Source organism: Scyliorhinus torazame, chromosome 19 (genome assembly GCF_047496885.1).
Source record: "Scyliorhinus torazame isolate Kashiwa2021f chromosome 19, sScyTor2.1, whole genome shotgun sequence".
NCBI classification, from domain to species: Eukaryota; Metazoa; Chordata; class Chondrichthyes; order Carcharhiniformes; family Scyliorhinidae; genus Scyliorhinus; species Scyliorhinus torazame.
The window spans coordinates 79,646,019-79,662,531 of NC_092725.1; the positions used below are offsets into that span (position 1 = coordinate 79,646,019).

At 46.7% G+C, this 16,513-nt stretch overlaps 1 protein-coding gene across 2 annotated transcripts in view; it reads left to right on the forward strand.

Annotated features, from left to right (window-relative positions):
- LOC140396245 (ELKS/Rab6-interacting/CAST family member 1-like) overlaps positions 1-16,513 on the forward strand; it is a 1,343,051-nt gene that overhangs the window by 1,081,501 nt on the left and 245,037 nt on the right. For both annotated transcript variants that reach the window (XM_072484589.1, XM_072484590.1), the window contains exon 16: positions 14,757-14,858. In XM_072484589.1, coding sequence (XP_072340690.1) covers positions 14,757-14,858 — 102 coding nt within the window. The remainder of the gene's footprint in view (positions 1-14,756; positions 14,859-16,513) is intronic.

Below are 16,513 nucleotides of genomic sequence, written 5' to 3' on the forward strand. Positions count from 1 at the left end.
TGGTGCAGAATTGAAATCGTGTGGCGGGTACATGGGGTCTAATGTTTCAGTGCTATCGCTGTCACTGTCGGTCGAATGAAGGGAGAGGCGGAGTTGTGCCTCTGGGGGTGGAGTGGAAGTGGTGTCCGAGGATGGGCTGGACTGGTTGGGGGAGGGTAGGGATAGGTCGTCCGTGGGCGGGGCCTGTTCGTCTGCTGCAAGTGAGATGTGGTGTGAGTGGTTGCTCTGTGAGCCATAAGCCTTAAGCTGGTTAATGTGAAACCATCCTGACTTGCCATTGGGATAAGTGATCTTATAAATGGAGGGGCTGACGTTATCTGAAATGGAGTAGGGTCCTGCGAATTTGGGGGAAAGAAATGAACTGGGGTGTACAGGGAGAGCATGACCTGCTGCCCTACTGAAAATTCCGTGGCGTGTACTGTTTTGTCAAAACATAGTTTACTTTGCTTCTTTTGTGTACCAAGCCTAACAGCTGCGGCTGCTTTAACATTATCGAGAATCTGCTGTACTGCTTTCTCATGGGTGAGGGTGGTTACTGTGGGGCTGGCCAAATCAAGCCCTAACAAGTATTCTGTCCCCTTCATGGGTCGTCCGGTCATGAGGGTGTGGGGGGTTTATCCTGTCGAAGTGGATACCGTGTTCCTTATGAACATTAGTGCAAAGGGGAGAACTGTGTCCCATGTGGTATTGTGCTGGTGCACCATTTTCCTGAGGGTTGCCTTGAGGGTTCTATTCATTCTCTCTACGATTCCGCTTGATTGGGGGTGATGGGCAATGTGAAATTTTTGTTGGATGCCGAAAATTGTGAGGACATGTTTCATGATGCGTCCTGTAAAATGTAAGCCTTGGTCTGACTTTATACTACGGGGAAGTCCTCATCTTGTGAAGATGTGCTGCGTTAGGATCTTGGCTGTTGTTTTAGCCGTGTTAGTTCTAGATGGAAAAGCTTCCACCCATTTCGTGAAGGTGTCGATGACGAACAACACATACTTAAAACCATTCTTGCAGGGGGGTAGGGGTCCTATATAATCAATCTGAAAATTCGTCCAGGGGCCATCAACAGGGTGTGACTGAGCTGACCTTTCCTTGCATATCTGTCTGGATTGTTCTGGGCGCAGATTAAACAATTTTCAATGTAATGCGTTACGTAGGATTTTAAATCGGGCCACCAGCAGAGAGGGCTGAGGTGGGCAAGGGTTGCTTCTATCCCTTGGTGTTCATGCTTGTCATGGAATTGGCAAATAATTTAGTTTCTGTCTTAGGTGGGGACCACATAAATACCATCTTTTAAAATTATGCCGTCACGTGTCGTTTAAGTGTTTCTGTACTTATCGTGGGAGGCTGGGAAGTCTGAGAGAAAGGGAAGCAGAGAGTGGAGAGCGAGCGGGTGTGGAAGCCATTCCCATGGGGCTTGCTTTTTTAGGAGTTCGGAGAGAGGGGCTGCCTTTGTGGCAAAACCGTCTATGTGATTCCTGCAGTAGCCAACCAGTCCTAGAAATGACCGGAGGACTGTGACATTATGGGGCAAGGGTCGTTTGACAATGGAGTCGATGCGTTTCTGCTCGATCTCGCGTCTGCCATGGGTGATGACTGTGCCTAAATAATTTACTCTTTCTTGAAGAATCTGGGCCTTTTTGGGGTTTACCTTACATCCAATTTCATGAAGGAGTCCTAATAATTCGGTGAGAAGCGAAATGTGCTCTCCCTTAGTGTCCGTCTGTAGAAGCAAGTCGCCTACATACTGGACAAGGCAATCGGGTCGGGAAAATTTTGCTAATCCATTCGCCAGCTGTCGGTGGAAAATGGAGGGGGAGTTGTGGAAGCCTTGTGGAAGGCATGTCCACGTGTATTGCTGTCCCTGGAAGGTGAAAGCAAATTTATATTGGCACGCTTTATCCAATGGAATGGACCAAAAGCCGTTGCTGATGTCCAAAACCGAAAAATATTTTGACTGGAGTCCCTGTTTTAGCATTGTCTCGGGACTCGTGGCTACGGTGGGGGCTGCTACTGGGGTTACTTTGTTTAGTTCCCTATAATCGATGGTCAGTCGCCATGAGCCATCGGGTATCCTGATGGGCCAAATTGGGGCATTCTTCATTGAGGCTACTGAACGGAGTACGCCTTGTCAAGCAAACTCTGGATAACCTTTACGATTTTGCCTTCTGCTTGTTGGGGAAAACCGCACTGCTTTTAGGGTTTGGGGTCGGATCCTGTAATGTTGACGAAACCTGCTGTCTTGCCGCAGTCGTGCTTGTGCTGGGCAAAAGAAGCTTTGTGTCGCTGCAAAACATCTCTAACGTCTTTGTCCAGACTAATGGCTTGTGGATCGAACCAGAAGTCTCCTACTGCGCTAATCCTGTGTGCGTAGTCTCCAACTGTGAGCGTGGCGGGGGCTCATGCTGCCTTTGCCATTCTCCACACACATTTGTTTACGGGGTCGAACAAAAGTTGTGGGAGCTCATAAAGTCTACCCCCAAAATGTGTTTGGCTGTCTGGGATAGATCTACGAGAACGGCGGGGTGTTTGGTTTTAATGTTTCCTATCTGAATCGCTACAGGGGCTGCGATGTGTCTCTGTTGCAAGTGTCCTGTGAAACCGCTGAGGGTAATGGTGTCTGTGGTGGGCCATATATCCCGTTGGAACATTGTGGAGGAATTGAGCGTGGTATGGGAACCTCCTGTGTTCCAAAGAAATTCTACGGGGTGTCCCCGGACTGTGCCTGCTACTACCGGTCTCCCGGACTTGGCCCAAAGGGTGTCGCAGACCCAAGTTGGGGAGTCCGAACACCGTCAATCGGTGCCGTTCATGTCTGCGTTCTCGGAACGGGCGCTAACACTATGAATTGGCTTGGCTCTATTCTTATTTAGGATATTTGTCTGCTGGTTTCGCTGCCGTTTCTGGGTGGCATTGCACTCTCGTGTGTAATGTCCTAATTGTCCGCAATTGGGACACTTTGGGATATAGGCTGCTCTGGTCTTTTTCTTCCCTTGTTTACCCATGCGGGGTTCTGAAGCGTCCTGGCTGGATGCATGTTAGCATCTGCCTGCTTTTCCTCTGCTTTGCCGTAATCTGATTTTCCATGAAGGGACTGTTCCCAAGCTCGGGATAATCTCTTTAGTACCCATTTCTCATTGTGGGTCCCGTCTGAGGGGTCATAATTGGCGCAAGCTCTCTGTCCTGCTTCGGTCACGTGAGAGACTAGGATTCGAGTCCATTTGACCATATTGTCTGGTATCAAATGGGCACGGGCTAACTCTCCAAATACTGCTGTGAAATGAGTCCAAAGGCATCCAGCAAACGTTGTTGGGTGCTCGGTCTTTTTCTGCCTACATTTATTGAGGCCTTCTACAGGGTCTCCCTTATTGTAGCCGATCGCATCTAGGATCGCTGCATGCATTTCTTGGAGGGTGCCTCCTCCTACATTTTGTGGGTCGGGAAGGGCTGCCACGACTGAGGAGTTGAGGCTCAAAACTGTGAACTTCACTTGCTCTTTTTCACCCAGGCCGTAAATGGTCGCCTGTTGTTTAACCTTTGCAAAATAATGGTGCGGGTCCGATGTGGGTTGGAATGGTGTTATCTTATCGCACGCATCCCTTAATTGAGTGACGGTTAACGGGGTGGTGTACAGAAAATCGGGGTCTCCGTCTGTTGTGGCCCTGCGCTATGTGGTGACAGGGCTCATGGGGTTGTGCTCTGCCTGTTTCCTCCCACAGTCCAAAAACGTGCAGGTTAGGTGGATTGGCCATTCTAAACTGCCCTCAGTGTCCAAAAAAATAAAAGGTTAGGAGGGGTTATTGGGTTACGGGGTTACAGGGATAGGGTGGAAGTGAGGGCTTAAGTGGGTCGGTGCAGACTCGATGGGCCGAATGGCCTCCTTCTGCACTGTATGTTCTATGTTCTATGCTTAGGTGAGCGAGACAAGATTGGTGTGCCCGTTTGACATCAGCCATCTCCTTGTCCTTCGCCGTTAACTGCTCTCTAAGTTGCCTGTTAACTTTTTTGTACTCGGTAACGTCTCCCTCACTATTCTTCTCTCTGTCTTCAATCTCTCTGCGGAGCGTCTTTACGACCTCCTCTGTGCCTCACAATTGTGCAAGGCAGGACACGATTGCCATCGGCTTACGAGCTTTCCCTAAGCTTTTATTATGAATCTCGGTCAGGTTCTCCTATCAAGTATGTCCTATACTCCCGGGACCTTTTGTGTTTCGTCGTTTACACAAAATTCGCTCCAAAGGGGCCATCCTTTCTCTTTGAGATATTTCCGAATTTCCTCTTCCCATATGGGACACTGCACTGCTCTTTTGGTCGCTGCGACCTCGAATTCCTGGGGGTTCATAAGGCGGTCCATTGCCTTCACTGCCTTCTCTACTGCTATCTATGGGTTTCTACCGAATTTGGAAAAGGGGGAAATAAAGTGGTGATGTAAACACAGATATGGCTTACGCTATTTTCCGCTCTACAAAACTCCCAACAGTTTTACGCAACAAATCTATCAAGGGTACCTTATATCCCTTGTTAGTACGCATGCAAATAACACACTTCCGAATATTGGAGGTTTGATCGATATTGGTCTTACGCTTGTGGTTTTTCTTTTTCCAATTGGGTTTCTAATTCAAATTTGGGTTCTCTTGGAGTGACAAAGCCACTTCTAGGTCGAATCCCGTCAGATGTCGCCAGTAATGTTGCTCTGTTTACTTGCTATAAATATAACGGTTAATAAGGTCGCCTTTCTTAATCCTGATTATGAGTAGACCTTCAGAGTCGCCAGGTATCTCTCGATACCACCACAAGGTTCAACCCGAATACCGATCAAAGAGCCAATACACCAGTTAGTTAGTTCGAAGTCAATGGTATTTATTTACACAGTATGATTTACTCATGCACAATAATACTACAAGCTAAACTATTTCTATCACTAACACCTATACTTAACTTCGGGTGCCCACTTAGGTCAGAGGAACAATGGCCGTTGTTCGGATCTGAGGCTGTTGCGTTCAATGAGGTAACAGAAGTACAGCTAAGGTCGTCCATCTGGTAGCGAGCGTTGAACTTGAACTTACTTGCTTCTGGTGATGCTGGTGGAAGGGTCTCTCCGCTTGAGAGCCGAATCCAAGAGAGTGAACCTTTGGTGGTGGTTCCTTCTTATACTTGGAGGGGCTTCATGCGCTTTTAGGCGGGCCTTAAAATTGGTCCCAATTAATTGGGCAGCTTCTTGATCATTGTCATCGATCTAAACCAATAAAGGGACGGGTGCCTTGATGGCTGGGCGTGTCCGAGGTGGCCATTGGCCTTGCTTTGTTTGTGTCTTTTGGTTGGGGTAGTGGTGCCTGAATGTCTGAGACAGTATCGGCTACTTGAGCATTAGTCCTTTGTTCCTCGGAGATGGGCCATCAATATGTAAATCGACCCAGAGTTTCGATTCCGTCTGCTGACTGCCTCCTAAATATACATTCAGGCTCTGTGCCTGCTTGTTGCTTTGCATTGCCCATACTTCCCAATAGGCTCTGCGAGTGTCCATTTTATATACTGAAAGTGGCCATCCCAGATAGCTACAATGCTCGTGACGCAAAGCGTAGGAATGGATTGCGCATGCTCAAATCGCTTTTCCTTTACTGTGCGCTCTTTTCACAACACTGTTTTGCCGATTCGCGTCTTCCCGGGAACTGCGCATGTGCGGACTGGGCTGGCTGTATATGCGCAAGATGGCTGCCAATCAAAATTATCATTTGCTTCTGTTACAACCCTACCTCTGCCTCGTGGTGAGTATTGTCGCCAGTTTTACCGACTTCTTTTGTGTTTACCTCGCAGTAGCTTTCAAATTTGTCCAGGGCTGTCTGGAATTGTGTTCTGTCCTGCCCTTTGGAGTATTTAAAGGAGCGGAAGATCTCTGTTGCATGTTCACCCGCAATGGTGAGTAGAAGAGCAATCTTTTCAGCGTCGGCCACGCCATTTAGGTAGGATGCTTCCATGTAAAGCTGAAATTGTTGCTTGAATGCACGCCAGTTGGCACTGAGATTGCCGTGGTACTTGAGTGGATTAGGAACCGGAATCTCGATCATCGTGCCTGGGTTCGGTTGCTGGTTGTCATGGATCTTGCTGAGTTGAACTAAATAGATTGAACAGGCACTCCTGGTATCATCTGTGTTATGCTGCTTCATGTAGCATAAGCTGCTTCCTTGATGTATGCTTTGACAAAGGAAGCTCCAGACTATGAAATGAGTTCAACGTGTTCATTGAACTATTAACACAATTCTTAAATGAGTTTGACTCTCTGCTAATCTAGCTGTAGTAACTCAGTCTATCTTTACCAGCCTGCTCTAAGCCACGTGCTGGGTGTGATGCTGTTGATCAACCCTGATGTACTCTCTAGATGTCTGTCTGTGGAAAGAGGCAGAGCATGTGTGCCCTGTCTATTTATATGGGTTGTGAAGTGCCCCCTTGTGGTAATGCCACCTCTGGGTGTCCTGATTACCCATTGGTTGTGCCTGTTGTAATGACCCATTGGCTGTATGTCTGCATGTCATGACATCTCTGGTGCTCCCTCTAGTGGTTACTTAGTTGTAGTGTATTTACATTAACCCCTTGTGTATATACAGTGATGCATTTCACCACAAGACTGTCACTGAATGTGTAACTGGCTTGTGACTATGTAATATTTCCACGTGCTGGGTAATGAGTAAAGATCAATGGTTTTGGTCAACAATAGTGTTCTTTTGTGTGGCACTCCCAAACTGAGAAGTTTGCGCCCATCTGTACAAAATCAATTTTTGTCAGTTGTTAGATATTGCAAATTTTTTTTAAAATATGAGTTTGTATAATGCATTCTTGCTTCAACATGCAAAACTGTGGAAAGCGGTATTGATTTAAGCCCTCAATGTAAACTCCAGTTTGTAGGTAAACACACCCTTATTCTCTCTCTGCTCCAGGGTACCCAAATGTACCACAATTCCATTTGGGATATTATGGTAAATTTAGGAATAAAGGTATTCCAGAAATGAGCTTCTTCACTAGTATCTAGGCTGCAGTGTAGTGGGTTTACCTGTACATACAAACTCCCTTTTTAAGTAATGACAGTTATTACGGGATTATCATTTTTTGGGCATTTTGGGTGTGTACAGTTGATCTTTTGTAATGGCTTCAAGGTACACATGAAGAGATTAGTCAACAAGCTGTAGCAAGTGAAATTAAAGGCAGTCCTGGATCCATATTAAGCATAGAGGCCATAAAGGTGAATGTTCCTGTTTGGAAGATGAAAGATGTACGTCAGGCAGCATTGGTGAATCAGCTGAATTTTCTGACCTTGTGGAGAGGGCCTTGGAGGCTGGGGTGATGGGGAAGCTGGAAAAAATCAGAGGATGCGCATCAGGATGTCTCTCTAACCATTCCTACCTACAGGGGGCTTTCCCAGGCACAAACTGGGACTAGAGTTGGTTGCCTGCTCCACAGAGGCTTTGCATCAGTGCCAGTAGTTTCGTCCTGACAGAGTGCCCCTATCCCATGTGTTCAGTCTGGCAGCTTATTGGAGAAGGCAATCAGATAGGAGGCTGGGAGGCCATCAATGCCAAAGGCCTCAAGCTCCAGTGACCCATAAGGATTGAAGACTACAACCTTGTCCGGCAGCACTACCAGAGAGGCATGCCTAACACCAGTGCCCTCTCTCTTTATTGACTTCACTGCAGGAAACCTAGGGTGACTCCATATCGTGATGCCTTTTTGCTCACCTGCGTGCCTCAGCAATGCCCACCTCTTCGGTAGGCCTAACATCACTATAGGCCCTCTGATTGGGTCTCCCACTTGCCCGGTATGGGTCCTGAAGGCAGCTACTTAATTGGCTGCCTCTGAGAAGATCGCGACAGATGTCCAGTCAAAGCCACTTCTGCATTCCCAACTCTGAATCGAGGTTAAAGTCAGGATTATGACCCACCTTGAAAATCCAAACTTGGGACTTCCGGTGGCGGCATGTGGGAGAAGGGCATACAAACAGTAGCTCCTGCCAAGGTTCGTTGTTTTTTGGTCCTTTTTGCTTGGTTCCCGGGGGGGAAATTGGGTGACAACACCCGACCCATCTAATTGTATTTGACGAAAGGACGTTGAAAGCTGCAAAAAAGACTGTTGGAAAGAAGAGTACGAGTGATAGCCTTTGACAGAGGCCGAGAGAGTGCGAGGCTCATCAGGCGGAAAGATGGTGGAGGCGACCTCAATGGGTGGGGCTGCTCCTATCACAGTAGAAATGCTGACTGGGATAATGGCAATCGAATTTGAGAAACAATTTAGGAAACACTTTGAAAGGCAACAAAGTGGGATGATGGAGACCCCCAAAAGGTCAATTGAGGACATGCTGGGCCTGATGAGAGAGAAGGACCTCCGAGGCCATGAAAGAGCATGGAGTGTTGCTGAAGGGGATGGAAGGAATTTTGTCACGGCATAGCAACTAGATTGTTTCCCTGGAAGCCGTGATGCTGGTGGTGGAGGAGAGGAATAAGGGGGTGAAGGGCCCGAGGCCAACTGAGTACCTTGCTCAGATGTTTGCAAAATTGTGTGGGAGATGATTTGATGTCTCCCCCCCCTCCCCCCTGGAGCTGGATAGGGCCCACCGATCACTCTGGCAGAGGCCTCGGGCGAATGAGCCACCATGGCCGTTGATCGTTCATTTCCACAGCTACCAGAAGAAGGAGCAGGTCCTGAAATGGGCCAAAGAGACCTGGGTTGTGAGGTGGGAAGGAAGCAGCATCCGAATTTATCAAAGAACAAGGACTTGGACTTAATTGAAAGGTTTTGAATGGGGCTTTAACAGGTGTTGATGGGATGGGATTGATTGGGGATGTTTCAGTTTTTTGTATATATGTTTGGTTAACTGGGGTTTATTGTTCAGCATTGGAGTGTGTATGTTGTTGGGGGAGTGATGGGGGTGGGGGGGGGGGGCAAAGTGCTCTGGCAGTTAAGGCAGCAATGTAAACAATATATGGCCTGAGGTGGGTGGTTGAGAGATGTAACCTGTTGGACTTGAACCTGGTTTTGTAAGACTTCTTCCTGTGCCCACCCCAGTCCAACGCCGGCATCTCCACATCATGAGAGTTGTAAAGGCTTTGGGTTTGGTCATTCTGTCACAGTGGGGATGGGCAGGGGATTTTCTGGTTCTTTTCTCTGTTCTTCGGGTGTGACCCCTGGCGGGGGACTACCTCACTAGCATTTGGAGTTATGCTAATGAATGGGAGTGAGTCGGGAGGGTGGCCTGTTGGACCTGTTTACACAGACTTTGATGTGCCTAGCGTATTTGTTTGGTGGTGGGAGCATTGTTCCATGCGATGTAGTTGCAGGTTCTTGAGTTAGGGGGGGAGGGGGTAGATTACTGATGGTGACCAAGGTTTTTGGTTTTTCTTGGGTGGACCTTGGCTCCAAGAACTTGGAATAAGGATGAGATAATTCATCGCGGTGGAAATGGCTAGCTTGAGAGGGAGGGGTAATGAGAGACCCCCGATCAAACTAATCACTTGGAATTTTAGAGGTCTGGGGGGCCTGGTGAAATGATGAAGAATTTCTCTCATCTGAGAATTTAAGGGCTGATGTGGTGCTTCTGCAGGAGACTCGCCAGCGGATGAGGGATCAGATTAGGTTCTGAAAAGGCTGGGTGAGCCAAATGTTTCACTCGGGCTTTGATAGCAGGTCTAGAGGTGGCAATTTTAATCAACAAAAGGGTCCGTTTTCTAGAAAGTTGGTTTGTGGCAGATCAGGGAGGTAGGTATGTGATAGTCACTGGGACGTTGGAAGGTAAGTTAGCGGTGCTGGTCAATGTGTTCGCCCCAAATTGGGACGATGTAACATTCATGAGGACATTTTTGGCTGCAATACTGGACGGACTTGGACGCGCATATATTGATACTCGGCGAAGATTTGAATTGTGTTTTCAACCCGAAACTTGACCTGCCTAAGTTGATGTTGTTGGCCCCTTTGGGGGGTGGCAAAGGCATTGTTATAGCCTTTATGGAGGAGATGAGGGGTAGGGCCAGATCCATGGCAGTTTATGCACTCTGGGGGCAAGGAATTTTTGTTTTTCTCACCAGTACATAAAGTATACTCGAGGATAGAATTTTTCCTGATGGAAAGGTGTCTTCCTCCTGGATGAGGAAAGCTGAGTACTTGGCGATAGTCATCTCAGACCTCTCAGCTAGTATCCGGACCAATACCACAAGCTCGGAGTACTTTCAATTAAATAGGTAACAAAGCAGGGGTGCCCTATGACCCCCCTCTTGTTTGCATTGGCGATAGAGCATTGGTATGTGGAGAGGGATAATGAGGAGAGGGGTGGAGCATAGGGTATCCCAGTATGCAGTTGATCTGTAACTTTACATGACGGACCCGGTTCCCACCATGGGTGATAATGGAGATACTGAGGCGCTTCAGCTCCTTTTTAGCATGTAAGCTAAAGTTGGAAAAGAATGAGTGTTTTCCGGTGAACCCCCAGGGGAGGGGAGCCAATCTAGTGGTGCTACCATTTTGCATGGCTGGTTCCAGCTTTAGATATCTGGGTGTTCAGGATTGGGCCCGGCTTCGTAAGTTGAATTATACTAGTTTTGTAGGTAGAATCAAGACTGTCCTTGGCAGGCAGGGTCCAGTCATTCAAGATTAATATTTTGCCACAAATTTTGTTTCTGTTCCAGTGTCTTCCGGTTTTCCTTCCTAAATCCTTTCTTGGGAGGGTCGAGAAGTTGATTACATCCTTTATATGAGCAGGCAGGACTGCGAGAATTCGTAAGGCAGTCCTTCAGAGGGATAGACTGTCGGGGGGCTTGGCTTTGCCAAACCTGATATTTTATTACTGGGCAGCTAATGCAGAGAAGGTATTGGGTTAGTGGAGGGATTCGGGAGTCATGTGGGTGCAGATGGAATCAAGGTTATGTCGGGGGTCTGGTCTGGGGGCATTAGCAACAGCTTCACTCCCTTTCTCACCGACAAATTATTTGCCAAATCCAGTGGTTGTTTCTACTTTGAAGATATGGAGACCATTTTGTCAACATTTTAAACTGGGGTCAGTGTAGAAGCTGGCTCCCATTTGTGCCAATCATCTGCTAGAGTCTGCAAGATTGCATGCTATGTTCGGAGGGTTGGGAAGGGAAGGGGCTGGAGAGAATGGCCGATTTGTTCCTGGAGGGGACGGTTTGCCAGTCTGGAGGAATTGACGTAAGAGTTTGAGCTCTCAGGTTCAGTTTTATTCAGATATCTCCAAGTTCACAACTTTGTGAAACAGATTTTCCCGGCATTCCTCATAGCGCCACCAACCTCTCTAATGGAGAAGGTTCTTTCTCTCGCAGGGTCGGAGTAAGGGAGCACTTCCAGTATTTATAGTTGGTTTATGTTGGAGGATTTGATGACATTGAAGAGGGCTAAGGCTAAGTGGGAGGAGGGGTTGGGGCCCATACTAGATGACATGGTGTGGAGTGAGGCCCTTTGCAGGGTGAACTACATGTCCTCGTGCACAACTTAAAGTAGTTTTTAGGGCGCACCTGACCAAGTCCAAAATGAGTCTTTTCTTTGCAGGGGTGGAGGACAGGTGCAAGCGCTGCTCGAGAGGTACAGCTAACCATGCGCACATGTTCTGGTCCTATTCCAAGCTCGTGGATTTCTGGGACTCCTTCTTTAGCACCATGTCAGCGATTCTGAAGATTGAGCTGGAGCCCTGTCCTTCAGTGACCATATTTGGGGTGTCAGACTCACCAGACCTGCAGAAGGATGCGGGGGCCGATGTCCTGGCCTTCGCCCCGCTGTTTGCCTGGAGGCGAGTACCGCTGGGGTGTGGTTAGGAGATCTGATGGAGTTCCTGTACCTCGAGAAAGTAAAGAACACCATGAGGGGAGTAATTGAAGGGTTCTGTTGGAGATGGCAATCGTTTATTGTTTATTTCAAGGAATTGGTCACCGTTAGTTGTTAAGCGGGAGAAGGAAAGGGGTCAGGGTTTGTTTTATGGGTTTTTTGTGGATGTATTGTGTTCATTTTTTGTGGTTATTTGGTATTATATGAATTGAAAAATTTGAATAAAAATATTTTTAAAAAAGAAAATCCAGACTGACAATTCAAGTCAATGATCTTTCATCAGAACTGAAAAACGTTATCTGTAACCGGTTTTGAGCAAGCGCAGAAGCAGGAGAGATTAATTGATGAAAGAGATGATATGCAATGCAAAAGGGGATGGTGTTAGAACAAGTCAGGGACCAAACAAATGGATCTGGAGGAGTTGCAAACGGGAATAGCAAAATCATTACCAAATCAGCCACCTGAAAAAATGAGGGCTTGGGTTATAATTTTATTGTCATATTGTTTATTGTTATTGTCACATTTATTGTCACATGTGCCGAAGTACAAGGAAAAGTATTTTTCTGCGGCCAAGGGAACGTACTCAGTATGTACATAGTAGACAAAAGAATAATCGACAGAGTACATTGACAGTGGTGCATCAACAAATAGTGATTGGACCAAGGCCAAACAAGAGCAGCATAGGGCAACGCGAATAATGTTCTTACAGGGAACAGATCAGTCCAAGGGAGAGCCGTTGAGGAATCTAGTAACTGTGGGGAAGAGGCTGTTCCTATGTCTGGATGTGCGGGTCTTCAGACTTCTGTATCTTCTGCCTGATGGAAGGGTCTGGAAGAGGGCAAAGCCTGGGTGAGAGGAATCTCTGACAATGCTGTCTGCCTTTCTGAGTAAATTTGCAGATGACACTAAAGTCGGTGGAGTTGTGGACAGTGCGGAAGGATGTTACAAGTTACAGAGGGACATAGATAAGCTGCAGCGTTGGGCTGAGAGGTGGCAAATGGAGTTTAATGCAGAAAAGTGTGAGGTGATTCATTTTGGAAGGAATAACAGGAAGACAGAGTACTGGGCTAATGGTAAGATTCTTGGTAGTGTGGGTGAGCAGAGAGATCTCGGTGTCCATGTACATAGATCCCTGAAAGTTGCCACCCAGGTTGAGAGGGTTGTTAAGAAGGTGTACGGTGTGTTAGCTTTTATCGGTAGAGGGATTGAGCTTCGGAGCCAAGAGGTCATGTTGCAGCTGTACAAAACTCTGGTGCAGCCGCATTTGGAGTATTGAGTTCAATTCTGGTCGCCGCATTATAGGAAGGATGTGGAAGCATTGGAAAGGTGCAGAGGAGATTTACCAGAATGTTGCCTGGCATGGAGGGAAGATCTTATGATGGAAGGCTGAGGGACTTGAGGCTGTTTTCGTTAGAGAGAAGAAGTTTAAGAGGTGACTTAATTGAGGCATACAAGATGATCAGAGGATTGGATAGGGTGGACAGTGAGAGCCTTTTTCCTCGGATGGTGATGTCTAGCACGAGGGGACACAGCTTTAATTTGAGGGGAGATAGATATAGGACAGATATCAGAGGTAGGTTCTTTACTCAGAGAGTAGTAAGGGCGTGGAATGCCCTGCCTGCAACAGTAGTGGACTCGCCAACACTAAGGGCATTCAAATGGTTATTGGATAGACATATGGACGATAAGGGAATAGTGTAGATGGGCTTTAGAGTGGTTTCACAGGTCGGCGCAACATCGAGGGCCGAAGGGCCTGTACTGCGCTGTAATGTTCTATGTTCTAAGGTGTATACAGAATCAATGGGAGGATGGCAAGCTTGTGTGATGCTGAGTTCACCACACTCTGCAGTTTCTTGCGATCTTGGGCCGAGCAGTTGCCATACCAAGCTGTAACGCAGCCGGATAGGATGCTCTCTATGGCACATCTGTAGAAGTTTGAAAGCGTAGTAATTTGAAATCGTTAAACTCAATATTGCGTAAAAAAACTGTAAAGTGTTGAATCAAAAGATGAGGTGCTGTTTCTCAAATTGAAGTTGAGCTTCATTGGACCAGCACAGGAGGTCGAGGTCAGAGAGAGAGCGGAGGTGGAGAATTAAATCAATGAGCTGTCTGAGCTGTCTGATCTCCCACTGCTTCCAGAACTGCAAGCTACTTATCAGCGCTTGATTTGTGCTAGCAGCTTGCTGCTTCCATGAAATTGAAGCTTGACCACTGAAATGTTTCAGGCACCTCGCTAGTTATATCATCTGGCTATTGTAACCACCCTACCCACCACCCGCCTGATGTGCAACCAATATTAAAATCACCTCTGATGCAAGGACCCTGAAGACTTGCATGAATCAGAGACTACGGGCTGGATTCTCCCACTCTGCTCACCGCAAGAACGCCACGGGAAAGCCGCCCAAAATGGAGAACTCCATTGACCTCTGACGGGATTCTCTGGCCGCATCCACCTGCCCTAGGAAAAATACAGGGGTCAAGAAAAGGGGCAGGATTCCATTAACTGGTTTCAGCATGAATGGAGTGTCATCAATGTCTGCAAATTCCAACTTACAGTGTGCTTAACTTGTGTGGAGCGATATTAGTTTATGTATATATTATTTTTAAGTTTCCTTCATGACACATGACGTATGGGAGAGTACCCCAAAGAATACATCTAACTGCAACGGTTGGGAGGACAATCCAGGGCGCAATCTATCAGCTGTTCACGCCGGAGGGACATTCCTGTCCCACGCTGGCGCACGGGTTTCCCAGAATGAGTGGCGCAGTCGCTGGAAAATCCCAGTGTTAATGACGGGTTTGGTAAATCCCGCTGGCAGACTGCCTTCGCCACTGAAAAACAGTAAATCCCGTCCATTGTCAATCATTCACTTTGCAGGAGCAGAAGCATGTATCAGTGAAGGTGGCTAGACAAATGGGTATGAATATTTTTTGTTTCCTTTTCACAGACCCAGAACAGAATGAAGCTGATGGCAGATAATTATGAGGAGGACCACCTGAAACCCTCAGCACAATCTGACCAGACGAATCATAAACTCTCCCCAGAACAGGTGAGAATTATTTTGTTGTCTCAATGGGAGTTGCACAGTTAATGATTAGGGTTTATATAGTATTATTAGCACTTCTCTTGGCCTTTCTCGTGCCAATGTTGGGAATACCCTCTGCAACAGACATGGATCAAGTTTGGAGTTGAGTGATTTAAGACCAGGAGCGATGTGAAGGATTACAAAACTGCACAATGAAAGGGGAATATCGCATAAACTTGCAAAATCACCAGGCTGGTTATGTTTATATATCACATAATGTACATTTGGATATTGCCATTTGATTCCTTTGTCCTACACTTGAGCAACAATGATAGTTTAGATTTATGAGGCCAGCAAAACCTGGATTGATGCCCTTTGATCTAGTTGGCACAGCACCTGTGTGAACTCAACCCATTTGTTTTGCCCACAGCAAACCCAGATTGCAGTCAGTTCATTTGTTGGCACAAGGCTGAGCGCACATGGAAGGATTAAGCATAAATGAATTCCTCTAAGAACCCCACCAAATCCATATCCTAGACATAAATAACACATGCTGGAGCAGATCAGCTTATTTCATAATATCAAGTTCACAATTATTTTCAGATATTTTTTGGACCTGAGATTAGCTATGATTTAGCAACTGAACCCGGGGGAGAGATGTGCGTCTATGTGTAAGAATGCCTGTAGATATATATGTATAATTATACACACCAGAAACTCACTGATTTTACTGTAACAATAACCAACTTGTTCTTGAAAGGATGATTTTATATTTATCATGACTACAGGCTATTTAGCAAGTGTTTTTAATCATTGTGATTATCTGTTATAATTAAAGTTCAAATCGTGAAAAAAGTTCATAAGTAGGATGACTACGCCTTCTGTAAAAACCCACCTCAATCGTCAGTGTCAACAACTTTTGAGGTACATTATTAAAATCCATTTAGACTCACATTCGGGCCTGTGTTTTGTCCTAAATATGTCTGCAGTACCTCAATGCTTTTGGGCACATAGATTCTGCCATGAAGTCTTCGCAATCCTCTTCACAGCACACCCAAAGAAAGTCTGCTTTGAAAATATGCAAGTGCTTTGACTTTTGAAATGATGTAGTGGTCACACACACATATGGCCTGGGCTTTCTCCCCCTAGCTTGAAGTAGTGGCTCCTGTTTGAATCATGGTTGGATGTTCATATCATAGATTATCATAGAATGTACAGTGCAGAAGGAGGCCATTCGGCCCATCGAGTCTGCACCGGCTCTTGGAAAGAGCACCCTACCCAAGGTTAACACCTCCACTCTATCCCCACAACCCAGCAACCCCACCCAACACTAAGGGCAATTTTGGACACTAAGGGCAATTTAGCATGGCCAATCCACCTAACCTGCACATCTTTGGATTGTGGGAGGAAACCGGAGCACCCAGAGGAAACCTACGCACACACGGGGAGAATGTGCAGACTCCGCACAGACAGTGACCCAAGCCGGAATCGAAACTGGGACCCTGGAGCTGTGAAGCAATTGTGCTACCACTATGCTACCGTGCTGCCCCTATGCTGTTCCCAGCTAGTAAATGGTTTCTCAGATGACCATTTTCTTCCCAGTTTACGTGAGTGCCATGTGTTTCCATTTACGAGCTGCTGATTGTTTCTTTCTTAATCCTGACTTTCCATGTCACGTG